Source organism: Muscardinus avellanarius (genome assembly GCF_963383645.1).
Source record: "Muscardinus avellanarius genome assembly, chromosome: 1".
Taxonomy (NCBI): Eukaryota; Metazoa; Chordata; class Mammalia; order Rodentia; family Gliridae; genus Muscardinus; species Muscardinus avellanarius.
The window spans coordinates 129,615,426-129,629,173 of record NC_137786.1 but is presented as its reverse complement, the minus strand read 5'-3'; the positions used below and the strand labels follow the sequence as shown (position 1 = coordinate 129,629,173).

At 37.4% G+C, this 13,748-nt stretch overlaps 1 protein-coding gene across 2 annotated transcripts in view; it reads left to right on the top strand.

Annotated features, from left to right (window-relative positions):
• ARHGAP32 (Rho GTPase activating protein 32) overlaps nt 1–13,748 on the top strand; it is a gene marked incomplete at both ends in the record, with an annotated part of 189,254 nt that overhangs the window by 151,928 nt on the left and 23,578 nt on the right. For both annotated transcript variants that reach the window (XM_080703204.1, XM_080703203.1), the window contains 2 exons: nt 136–285; nt 12,768–12,870. In XM_080703204.1, the coding sequence (XP_080559330.1) occupies nt 136–285; nt 12,768–12,870 (253 nt within the window). The remainder of the gene's footprint in view (nt 1–135; nt 286–12,767; nt 12,871–13,748) is intronic.

Sequence of the window (13,748 nt, the reverse complement as noted above, 5' to 3'; positions counted from 1 at the left end):
CACTTAAATTTTCTTACAAGTTATAAAGTATATTTATAATAAATTGTCTTATAGTTAGCCTATTGAACTATTTCTTTCCACACTAAAGATAACCTCTTGCCACAACTAAAATTTTTTCTCTTTATTATTTTTTAGTGTCTAAAAAGCACGGCAAGCTCATTACTTTCTTACGAACATTCATGAAGTCTCGACCAACAAAACAGAAGCTAAAGCAGCGGGGGATCTTGAAAGAGAGGGTGTTTGGTTGTGACCTGGGGGAGCACCTTCTCAATTCCGGTTTTGAAGGTAAAACTAAGATCCATAAGCTTGTGATGTCAATGCCTGCCCTCTCTATATTTGGTTTCCTGTAACCAGTTGTGGAGTAGGTCAGGCAAGTGGTGTCTGCTTCACTTTAGTTCAGCAGTATGTATTGAGCTTCCTTGACCCTTCTCAGTTCTGGGTGGAGCTGAAAAGTCTAAGCATTGGACCTTGACATCCAAGGAGCTTGTGATCTCTTGAGAAGAGAACCATCCCACTCAGAGGGAACAACAGCATCATTACTTTGCATTATTTCCCTTTTCTGTCCAGATAACTTCTTTAGCCAGTTTTTCTGCTCATATCCTAAAATATTTTTCTTTGTAGGAAAAACACATGTACTATGTGTGTGTGCATACGTGTGTGTGTATGGTACTAGGGATTGAACCCAAGGACATTCTAACTCTGAGCTACACCCCAGTCATATTTTTTATTTTTTGTCTTTAAACAGGGGCTCACTGAATTTTTGAGTCTGGCTGCAAACCCAGGATCTTTCTGACTCAGCCTGCCAAGTACTAGGATGATAGGTGTGTGCCACAGTGCCCGGCTACAAGAATACTTTTGAAACTATAAAATACCCAGACCAGCTCCTGGCTTTTACCCCAAATTTTTACATTCCTTTTCCTATAAATTAAATTTTGAGTCAATAATTTGAAAGTTAGATGAATGGATGGAAGACATAGATAAATAAGAGGGGAAGAAAAAGAAAATTTCATTTCATATTTGAAAATAACACCTTTCTTGAGCATCTGCTTTAGAGATGCAAGAATATCTGCCTGTGCTCTTGAGAAATAGCAGAAATAGATAATTTGAGAGATTTTGAGCCCGGTTCAGAATGTGACTTTTGAGATCACCACTAGTGGAAACCAGTGGTGATACCTTTAATAGTATCGAATACAAATTACGGTCTTCCTCATTATTTTAAGAATGAGGACTTGTGATGAGGGTTTAATGCAAATTAGATACTATGTTTTATTAAAGTAGACAAAATATTATATTAAACATGTTATTACCAAATTAAATCAACTTCTTATAGTTCCAAAAAAAAAAAAAACAAAGACAAAATCCCTGAGAATTATTTTCACAGCTGTTCAAAATACACTTGGGAAAATTGACCAGTGAGAATGTGAGAGTACTGTGGTGTGAGGTGGGGTGGGGGGATCAGAAAAGATGGGAGACATCCAGCTTTACCAGATACTATAACAGTATTCAGAAGAAGGCAGCCAGGCGTGGTGGGGCTTGGGAGGTGGAGACAGGAGGCTCCCGCTGGTTTGAAGCCAGTCTTGCTGGCTTAAGAGACCCTGATAGGTCTGGGAGTGTAGCCTGGAGGTAGAAGGGTTTCCCAGAACCCCAGTACCACCAAAAAGAAGGAGGAGGAGGAGGAGGAGGAGGAGGAGGAGGAGGAGGAGGAGGAGGAGGAGGAGGCGGCGGCCGTGGCAGAGTATTGTGTAGAGAATGAAATAGCTTAGAATGCTCAGAAATAGTTATTGCTGTAGGTAAGAATTCATTATGGAAAGTGTGGTTTAGAGCCATTTTACTAAGAAGGGTTATTTATAATAACATTGCAATAATGAAATAGCAGTTTTGAAAAAAATTAATTCCTTCATTATGACACTGAGGGAAAAAAACTTCCCCAAACATGAGAAAGTTAACTGTTTTATGGAATTGCCAATATGAAAAATTTTATTTTGAGGTAAAAGAGGAATATTAGTTTTTGTAGACTTAAGCAAAGAAAAGAAAAAAGAGGTGGCTTCAAACACAATTTTCAAATAGCAAATGTAAAAGAGAAGTATCATAAACTAAGAAAAGTAAACTTTATATGGATGTGATGAAATGCTCTTACCATAAAGGATGAGACTGTCATTTTTACTTTTAATTTGAATTTTTAAGTAAAAGAATGGAGAAAATTTATTAACATGCAATTGTTAGAGGGTAATAAGAGTAAACAAAATACAGAAATGTGTTCATCCTCCTTTGTAATCATGGCAGATTTTTTTTTTTTCAGTACTGGGGATTGAGCCCAGGAGCATTCTACCTGCAAGCTATATCCCCAACCCTACCTTTTTATTATTATTCTTTATTTTGAAATATTGTCTCACTAAATTGTAAAGGGCCTCACTAAGTAGCTGAGGCTGGCCGAAAACCTGCAATCATCCTGTCTCAGCCTCCCAAGTACTGAGATTATAAGTGTGCCACCACGCCTGGCTTAATAAATCTTAAGAGGCAGAAACTTTGAAGACTGAAGTCAGATATATTCTAATTGGCATATTAAAATAATTTTATGTTTCATCAGAGGTGGTGAGAAAAGAATATTAACATAAAAGATCATTCTTGAATATTCAATTAAAGACTAAATTAGTAGGAAAAGAGAAGTCTTCAAAGTTTATTAAAGTTTAATAAGAGTAAATGATTTTAATATTACAATTTTTCCTTTCCTTTTTTTTTATTGGTGCATTACAGTTATACACCCTAATATGGAGTCCAGGATGGTAGAGTTATATATGCACACATCACTCATTTAGCCCTTGCCAATTCCCACCCCACTCCCTCTCCCTCTCCTTCTCATGTTGGACTTAGTGATTGATTTTGATATGTTTGTGTTTGAGTAATTATTATTTCTAAGATTTTGAGACTATATGTATATTGTACATAGTCTGTACCAAACATTACACTAGATATGTTTATGTATATATATAATATATATTTACACACATAGAGACTATTTTAAAGTCTAAATTAAAATAATTACAATTGAATATATATTATGTGAAAAATTTTAAACTAGAATAAGCATGAGCAAGAATAATGTATATCACAGAGAATTATAATGTTATATATTTTTGTATAAATATATAGATATAACTATATATAATTTGTATAATCATTCTTAAAATTATTCTGTTTTAATTTAGACTTTCAGTGTAATCATGTGCTTCAAACTGATATAATGTTGGTCCTATAAATTTAAAATGCAGCTAAAAATCCTATCATCTAGTGATTTAGATTTCAAAAATTCTAGCTCAGGCAGAGCTGGTAAGGTAGTTTGATGGTAGAGTAGCTGCTTACGATGCACAAAGCCTTGAGTTCAATCCCAGCAATGCAAAAAAACCCCTAAAACCTCTGGTCCAACCCTTTACTCATGTGTCTTTTGTGATGTTGACATAAACAAACCTACTGTGCTGATAATTATATAAAAATATAGTATATCCAGTTATAATTATATACATAATACATGTGTTAGAGTGTACTCTTTCTACATATAAAAGATGTTTCCTGGGGCGCAGTCTGGCTCTTATGTGCTGTGCCAGCAGCAGCCTCACACCTCTTAATTTTACCAAATCTTTTCATTGTATTGTTTTCTCTTGTGCTTTATTTAACGTCATTTGTTTTGTCCACATATTATCTAAGTGTACAATAGCTTCTGCTAGCATTGCCAGTTGACTGACCTGGAAACAAAATGAAAAGTGTTAAAGACTACAGAGGTGGAAAATAAAGTGATGGTTACTGCTTGCTGGTCAGGTGTGGCTGATCCTACCAGAGCTATGGTCTTGAAGAACACCAGAAAAAACTTGGGAGTTGCCAAGAGGGCATGCCTGGGGAAAGGCAGTGATATTAACAGCAATCAGAGAAGGGCCTGTATCAGTTATGGAGAAACTTCTAAGAATCTGCACCATGGCAGTCACAGCCAGTGCAGTGTGTTTGCGAGGCTGAAAGGAAACACTGGATCCCACTACAGTGTTGAGTTCACTGGTAGCTGGACTTGGTTTGAAGGATTGAAGAATCATGCATTATGCAACGTGAAACTGAGCGGTGTGTCTGAAAGTTCTCGTGTGAAGGCAGCTGAAGAATTTTTGGAAACAACCTAAGCCAGTGGTGGAGGAATAGTTCTTCCAGAGCATATCTTCCAGGTGCAGGAAACCCACGTCTTTGGAAGCTGATGCCTGAGGGACTTTGGTCCATGCCAGGTTTCAAGGCATGTCAGGACGGACAGCAGTCTTTCTTGGGGGCGATGTTGCAGGCTGAGAACTGGAGCCGTCTGTGATCTGGCACAGTGAGAACCCGGGGCCTTCAAATGTGTCAACACGTCACTCTGCCAGGTGCCACAGGAGCAGTAAAGAATCGTGTGATCAGCTCCTCTTCCAAGATTCCTTTGCAAATCGCCGTGCCAGGAAAATGGAGATGTACTGTTTGGAGAATAAGGTATCTTTCAAGATGTTACTTATTGTTGATAATGCTCCCTCACATCTTCCTTTCACTGATGATCCTCGTCCCAATATCCAAGTGGTGCTCTGCCCTCCAAACACCACCTCTTTCATCCAGCCCATGGATCAGGGAACTCCTGAAGCTTCCAAGGCAGCGGAAAAGGACCTTTGCACAGGCTACTGTTGCAACCAAGGAAGAGCCAGTGCAGATCTGGGAGGGTTGCAACATCAGTGGCTCTCAGGACCTTTCTTGGTCGTGGGGTGAGGGCACTGAGGACTATACGAAGGGCACCTGGAGGAAGAGACTCCAGAGGTTCACTCTGGCCCCATGTGATTCTCTAAGTATGTGGGGGTTGCAGAAATCCACAGGCAGTGTTTGAGAGGGAAACAAGTTCACCTTGGGTGTGGGGAAGATGACACTGAGGGGCACCTGGGCGAGGTTCCTGAGGAACTAACAAGGAGGAGTAGGTGGAACTGGAACAGGAAACACAGTTAAAGAGGCAAGAGAGAAACTGCAGGAGAAGAAAAAAGAAGAATGCCAAGAAAGTTCACAGTGAAAAGTTCAAGGGAAACTTTTGCAGACCTGAACAGGCTCCTTAAAAAGTTTGAATCCATGGACCCCAGCACCAAAAGGTTGTATGTATGTATGTATGTATGTATGTATGTATGTATGTATGTATTTGACACTGGGGATGAAACCCAGGGGCATTCTACCTCTGAGCTACACCCCCAGCCCTTTTTTTTTTTTGCGGGTCTGGGAATGGAACCCAGGGGCATTCTACCTCCGAGCTACACCCCCTGCCCTATTTTTTATTCTTTATTTTGAAACAGGGTCTCACTAAGTTGCAGAGGGCCTCATAAAGTAGCTGAGGCTGTCAGCAAACCACAATCCTCCAGTCTCAGCCTTCCGAATGGATTAAAGGCGTGCACCACACCGGGTGTGGTGGCACACACTTGTAATCCCCGCACTTGGGAGATGGAAACAGGAGGATCGTGCAGGTTCGAAGCCAGCCACGCTGGCTTAAGAGACCCTGTTTCCAAATAAAAAAGAATAAAAATAGGTTTGGGAGTGTAGCCCGGAGGTAGAAGGACTTCCAGGAACCCCAGTACCACCAAAAAATATAAATAAATAAATAAATAAATAAATAAATAAATAAATAAAAGCGTGCACCACCATGCCCAGCTCCCAGCCCTATTTTTTATTCTTTATTTTGAAACAGTGTCTCACTGAGTTGTATAGGGCCTCACCAAGTAGCTGAGGCTTTCAATGAACCATGATCCTCCTGTCTCAGCCTCCCAAATGCTGGGATTACAAGCATGCACCACCACACCTGGCAAAGGTTTTTATTAACAGGGAGTAATGTCATGGTATATTATTGCTTACAAGCAAATCTATCATGGGGAAAAAAGCAAGAAAATTTTATGACCATATTTCTAAAAGGTAACACCAGCTCAGGAAGAGTCTCAGAAGGATTCCAAGGCTTGATATCAAAGGAAGTGATGGCTCCATACCTAGTACTGCCCCAAAGACCTTCAGTGAGACAGCATGGGCAGATGGGAGAGTGAAATTGATGATCTGATACTGCATTGACTGGCCTAGGCTAACATGTGTGCTTATATCTTCATTTTAAATGAGAAAGTTTGAAAGTAAAAAAATAGAAATAAAAATGGAAAAAATTATAGAATAAGGATATTAATAAAATATTTTGTATAGCTATACCATGTGTTTATAGTTTTTATTTTATTTTTTCTTTTATTGGTACATTATAGTCTCACAGCCTGATGTAAATCATGTTGACAATGGCATACATACACACAGTACTTGGTGCCCCCCCACTGCCCCATTTCCCTCCCTCTGAATACCAAATACCCAGAATGACAATAGTATATTCACATGTATACCCATAATCGATGGTAATATTTCCTTTAATGGACCTCAGTCTTCTTTCCCAGGCTAATCTTTTATTATTAATCTTTTATCCACTACATGAATAGAACTGAGAACAAAAATCACATAACAACATAATAACAACAAAAATCAATAGATGCTGAAAAAGCATTTGACAAAGTCCAACACCATTCAGGTTAAAAAGACTGCAGAAAATTTATTGATATTCAAATATTGAACCAGCCTTGCTTTCTAGGGATAAAACCAACTTGACTGTGGTGTACACTTTTTTTTATATGGTTTTGAATGCACATAGCTATTACTTTGTTTAGAATTTTTGTATGTATGTTCATCAGTGATACTGTCTATAATTTATTTTCTTGCGGTGTCTTTATTTTGTCTTGGGATTAATGTGATATTGGCCTCATAAAAGGAGTTTGGAAGAATTTCATCTCTTTTTTATTTTATTAAACAACTTGTGGAGTACCAGATTTATTTCTTTTCTAAAAGTTTTGTAGAATTCAGCTGGAAACCTGTCTGGACCTGGAGTTTTCTTTGATGGCAGAATTTTTATTGCTGTTTCTATTTCTTTGCTTGTTATTGGTTGGTTTAGGTTTTCTGTGTCCTTTTGGTTCAATTTAGGTAGGTTATACGTGCTTAGAAATCTGTCAGTTTCTTCTGTTTTCCAGTTTATTGGAGTATAAATTTTCAAAATAGTTTCTGATGATCTTCTGAATTTCACCACTATCGGTAGTGATGTCTCCTTCTTCATTTTTGATTTTAATAATTTGGGTTACCAGACGTGATGGTACATGCTTGTAATCCCAGAATTCAGGAGGCTGAGACCGGAGGATTGCGGTTCGCGGACAGCCTCAGCTACTTAGTGAGGCTCTCTGCAACTTAGTGAGACTCTGTTTCAAAATAAAGAATAAAAAATAGGGCAGGGGTTATAGCTCGGAGGTAGAATGCCCCTGGGTTCCATCCCCAGACCCACAAAATAATAATAATAATTAATAATAATAATAATAATAATAATAATAATAATAATTTGGGTTGATTCTTTCGGTTAGATTGGCTAGGGATTTGATGATCTTGTTAATTGTTTCAAAGAACCAGCGTTTTGTTAATTCTTTGCATTTTTTCTCTATTTCATTTATTTCTGCTCTGATTTTAATTATTTCCTCTCTTCTGCTGGCTTTGAGATTAGACTTTTTCTGTTTTTCTAGGTCCTTAAGATGTGTCATTAGATTGTTTATTTGGAAACTTTCTGTTCTTATATGTGCTCTCAGTGCTATAAATTTTTCTCTTAACACCGCCTTCAGTGTGTCCCATATATTTTGATATGTCATATCTCTACTTTCTTTTTTTTTTTTTTCGGGTGTGGGGATGGAACCCAGGGGCATTCAGCCTCCGAGCTACACCCTCTGCCCTATTTTTTATTCATTATTTTGAAACAGAGTCTCACTAAGTTATGGAGTACCTCACTAAGTAGCTGAGGCTGTCTGCAAACTGCGATCCTCCTGTCTCGGCCTCCCAAATGCTGGGATTACAAGCGTGTGCCACCATGCCCGGCCTCTATTTTCATTTAATTTCAGGAATTTTTAAAATTTCTCTTTTTATTTCTGTTGTGATTCACTCCTCATTCAAGTGTTTATCATTCAGTCTCCATGAATTTATGTAATTTCTTTTGGTCTTTCTTTTGTTGATTTCTACTCAGATTTCATTGTGATCTGCAAAGATGCAGGGAATTATATTACATCTATTGAATTTGCTGGTGCTTTCTTTGTGTCCCAGGTGTGGTCTGTTTTGGAGAAGTTTCCATGGACAGCTGAGAATAATGTGTATTCAGCTGTTTCTGATTGAAATGTTCTGTATATATCTTATTAGGTCCATTTGGTTTATAGTTTTCTTTAGGTGAGAAGAGTCTTTACTCATCTTTTGCCTTGAAAATTGATCAAGTGGCATGAGTGGTATATTTATGTATTCCAATATTATTGTATTTGAGTCATTTTGAGACCTGATGTCTTGAAGAGTTACAAATGTGGTTGCACCCACATTTGAGGCATAAATGTTTACTATCATTATAATCTTCTTCCTGGATTGTTCCTTTTATAAATAAGAAGTGCCCCATTTTGTCTCTTCTGATGTGTTTTAGCTTAAAGTCTGTTTTATTAGATAACAGTGTTGCTACCCTTGCTTGTTTTGGGTCTCCATTTGCATGGTATATCTTTATCCTTCCTTTCACCTTTAGCCTATGAATATCTTTGACTGTAAGGTGAGTTTTTTGCAAGCAGCATATTATGGATTGTTTTTAATCCACATTACTAATCTTTGTCTTTTAATTGAAGAGTTAAGCCTTTTGACATTCAGTGTTATTAAAATATGATTTTTGTTTCTTGTCATTTTGTGTTTTATAATCTGTTTGATGTAATGTTATTTCTCCTTTACTTAATTGCCTGATGAAATTTGCCTCTTTTCTGTTTCTAGAATTTGCTTGTTTTTTCTTCTTTATGATTTATTTCTTTTAAGCATTTTTTCTAGTGCTGGCTTGATATTCGTGAATTTTTTAAGATTCTGCTTATCTTGGAACATCTTTAAAGTTCTCTAGTTCAAATTATTTCAAGATTTTGAAATCTTTGCTGGATATAGCAGTCTTGGTTGGAAGTTGTTTTCTTCCAGTGTCTAGAGTACTTCATATCAGTCCCTCCATATCAGTCCCTCCTGGCATTCTTTATTTGGGTTGTGAAGTCTGGAGTGATTTTTATTGCTTTGCCCCTGAATATCACTTGTTCTTTTGTTCTCACTGATTTTAAGATTCTTTCCTTGTCCTCTTTGTTAATCATTTTTATTTTTACATGGCATGGGGAGGTCCTTTATTGATCTTGTCTTAACAGTGTTTTGTATGTCTCCTACATGTGGATAGCCAAGTCTTTTTTCATGGTTGGAAAATTCTCAGAAATTATTTCTCTGAAGAGATTATGAATACCCTTCATCTGTGCCTCTATCCCTTCGTCAGTGCCATTTATCTGTAAGTTAGGATGTTTCATTTTGTCCCATAATCCTTGGATGCTTAGGTTCTGTTGTTGTAGTGTCTTCTGTATACTACTGACTGGGCTTTCAGTCTTAAATGAACTGCCTTCTAAGAGTGATGTTCTGCTTTCCATTCATTTATTCTTCCAAAATTATTTTCTATTGCTGTCTTCATTTATTGACTCATTTACTTCACTCAAGGCCTTATCCTAATTTTTTCTTAAAGTCTCAATTTCCTCTTTCATTTCCTATACACTTACTGTGAGGCCTTTCATCATATTGTAGATCAGGATTCAGAATTCTCCTTCTTGGATTTCTTGTAGGTTAATATTGATGATTTCCCTTGTTGTCCAGTTGTGGGAATTTATTGTTTCCTCACTGTCCCTTTTTCTCATATTTTCAGAATTCTCAGGTTTACATTTCTGTTTTCTTGGCATCTCCTTTCTCTTTTTATGTGAGTTGTTGTTGATAGGTACTGTTCCAGGTTGCTGCTGAAAGAGATGGGTCCAGCTGCCATTGATACTTTGATACTAACCTTGAAGACTGATTCTACTATCATCCCACTATTTTTCTACCTGAAGATCATCAATACTGGGTTGATCTGAGATTCCTTCTACTCACTGCTGTGATGGCATTGATGCGTTTTAGATGTTACCACCTTTATAGAGAGTTGGCTCAGAGGTGTGAGCAGAATATTTTGTGACCTAAGCATTATTAAACCTTGATGTACAGGCCTGTTGGGCATTTCCTTCTATCAGCTGTAGTTAGTTCATGCTTAGTCTGGCATTCTTTTCCTGTGGTTCACCTTTGGTGCAATCTTAGCTGTAAGGATTTAGAGGTGTCAGCACTATATACAAGGGCAAGTTGTGTTGTATTCACTCGTGAAGCTTGGGTGGAAAGGTAGGAGCTGAATTGATAGGTATGATCAAGTTGAATAAGTTTAAGTGTATTAAGGTAATATATGGTAGAGATGAAAGATAGTGAACATATAGGAGTATTCTGCTAGTCAATGTAGAGTATTTAGATATAGTAATATGAAGTGGATTGAATATAAGACAAAGATAAAAAAGAAAAAGTTTGGAGGGAAGAGAGTAGACAGAAAAGAGGGAGGAAGCTTAGAAAAGGAATGGGGAAGAGAGCAAACACACAGGAAGTAACAATACAGTCAACTAAACAACAATAACAAAAAAGCAAAACAAGAACAAAAATAGTCTTGCAAATATTCAAGTACAAAGCCAACTTGGCCTCTGCAGTCCTCCTGGGACTATGTGAATACTAATCATAAGGATAACTAGTTTTAACTAAACATGTTGTCCAGACATCAGGAAGGCATTGTGAACACAGATGAAAAACCCAGGTTCATCTGCAGGGAGGTGGATTTCAGGATAAGAGCATAGGAATAAGGGTCGCTTGGAATGAGCATCATGATTCTTGGTTAGTCAAACATGATTTCCCTGAAGATTCATTTCCGGGATGATTTGGGCTTTTTTTCTATCTACCGGTGCTAACTATAAAATCCTTGCATATGTACAATAGTTTAAAGAAAGTTCCTTGCTGAAAATAATAAATAATTTTGAACATAGAAATGTGTGCAGGCAACTCAACTTCCTTTTATTGAGTTAGAATATTTTTTAATATTTTGTAACATAATTTTGCCCATGTTTTTACAAAGTTCGCACTATTTTAACTAGCAGTCTCATTTCTAATTCAGGAAATTCTGTTTTAAATATGTGCAGCAGCCGGGTGTGGTGGCGCACGCTTGTAATCCCTGCGCTTGGGAGGCAGAGACAAGAGGATCGCGCAGGTTTGAAGCCAGCCGTGCTGGCTTAGGAGACCCTGTTTCCAAAAATAAAATAGGTCTGGGAGTGTAGCCCGGAGATAGACGGGCTTCCAGGAACCCCAGTACCACCAATATATATATGCAGCAAATAATAAAGTCCTATTGAAAAAATAATGATACTTGAAAACTTTGTTATACTCAAACAAAGTCTATCATAAGTAGAGAATACATGAACACTATAGTTAAGCCTTTTCATTTGTCAAGAGGAAATGATATACTGACATCTGTCTTCACCTAACATTCTTAACTAAGAATTGAAACATACCCAATTGCTGAGTACATTTGAAAGTTAATTAGCAAAACAACTTGGAAAATGTAGACTCCTATTAATGATCTCATCTAAGGTTGAACACAGAGACTAAATGTGTTACACTAATTCCTCATTGTCTGGAATATGGTGCTGTTGGTGAGAGAGCCAGGGAGTGGATGAAGAGAAAAGGACAGAAACGAACCCTCAGGAAAAATCAAAAGCCATTTTTTGTCAAAATATTTCCTACTTCTATAAGACACAATTCTAATCTTAAGAATTACTAGTTTTAATTAATCATGTCCTTATTTTATTGTCATGTGGTCATATAAAAAGAATGTATTGTTTTTTGGTACTGAGTATAGAACCCAGGGGCATTCTACCTCCAAGCTACACCCCCATCCTTATTTTTTAGTCTTTATTTTGAAACAGGCTCTCACTGAGTTGCAAAGGGTCGTACTAAGTAGTAGCTGAGGCTGTCTGCAAACCACAATCCTCCTGTCTCAGCCTCCCAAATGCTGGGATTACAAGTGTGTGCCACTACGCCTGGCTAAGTCACATCTTTTGAAGGAGTCATTTTGAAGGCTTCTGATGTTATATTTTGACTGGGTCATTATTAAATGTATTTGGCTGGTTTGTTATATGGTTCAAATGTGTGGCTCTCAAGGGGACCTGAATGTACCTTTTAGTTTTGTACCTCTGTGTCAGTACAGTACTCCTAAGGATTTTGTTTTGTTTTGTGGTACTGGGGCGTGAACCCAGGGGCACTCTACCACTAAACCTCATCCCTATCCCTTTTTTTGTGTGTGTGTGTTTTTAATTTTGAAACAGGGTCTTGCTAAGTTATCATACGCTGGCTTGGAACCTGTGATCTTCCTATCTCAACCTCCCAAGTACTGGGATTACAGGTATGCACCATTACACCTGGTAATACTCCTGAATGTTGAATGGATGAAGGAAGCCTTTTGCCCCTGAAGATTTCACAGTCAAGGAGGAGTAATGCAGCCGAGCATGGTGGCACATGCTTATAATTCCAGTACATGGGAGGCTGCAATAGGAGATCCAAGTTGGAGGCCAGTCTCAGAAACTTAATAAGACCCTGCCTAAAATAAAATTAAATTAAAATTAAAATGAAAAACTACACTTGTAATCCCAGCATTTGGGAGGCTGGAATTTTATTTTGCTTGTGAAAACTACAACATTCATGGTGACCTTGGTTCACTCAGTGCTACCAATTTAATCTATATCTTTAAAAATTCTCTTTAGTGCCCCAGGTTCTGCAGAGCTGCACAGCATTTATTGAGAGATATGGCATTGTGGATGGAATATATCGCCTCTCTGGAGTTGCCTCCAATATCCAGAGACTACGGTAAAGATCCTCTTTATGACAGTTTCTTTCTTATTCCTACTTAACTCATAAAAGTGAAATTATTTCAAAACTGAGTAACTTGCTTTGATAACTATAATTTTCAGTAAGATCCTTGAGATAAAAAGGAAATAATATCCATATTATTCTCTTTGTGTATTTTTAAATGGCCTATCTTTATCTGTAGTGTCAGAGAACCATGCACCTTAACCTCTTCAATACTCTGCTTCATTTATTTATAATGTTTGAATGTTTCAGCAAATTAAGTCTGAATCCATGACAGTCATGAGAGATGAAATTTACATTATAATAGAATTAACCTTTTGGTTCTTAATTAAAATCAATGGGAGCGAAACTTTTTCTAATCTCCTTTGACCCTGATTCTGTAGTATATGCTCAAGTTTATGTGTGGTTCACATCCCACATCTCTTCAATTCCTCCTCTGAGACAAAATAGAGGTGTCCCCTTACACCATCAGTAAAAATTTTATTTTGCTTATCTCTTGGGTTTTTAATACACTTTTGTCATTTCTTTTTCACTGTAATGCGTACTCATTGCTCGTATTCTATAGAAATAGTTTTACTTTGACCACAGAATTCATCTTAGTTTTCAGGAATATATGCTTAGGAAATACTTATTGATTCTTGTACACTAAAGAGTGTGTCTTTAGTTTCAGATACAGTAATTGTCATATTCAGATAGTCCACAGATAGCCAGACATTGTGGTACATACATGTAATCACAGTATTTGGGAGGCTGAGATAGGAGTATCACAAGTTCAAGATCAGCCCCAGCAACTTAACAAGACTATAGAGAGAGTCTAGACCTAGAAAGAACTGTTTCAAACCAAAAAATAAAAAGGGCTGGGATGTATCTTGGAA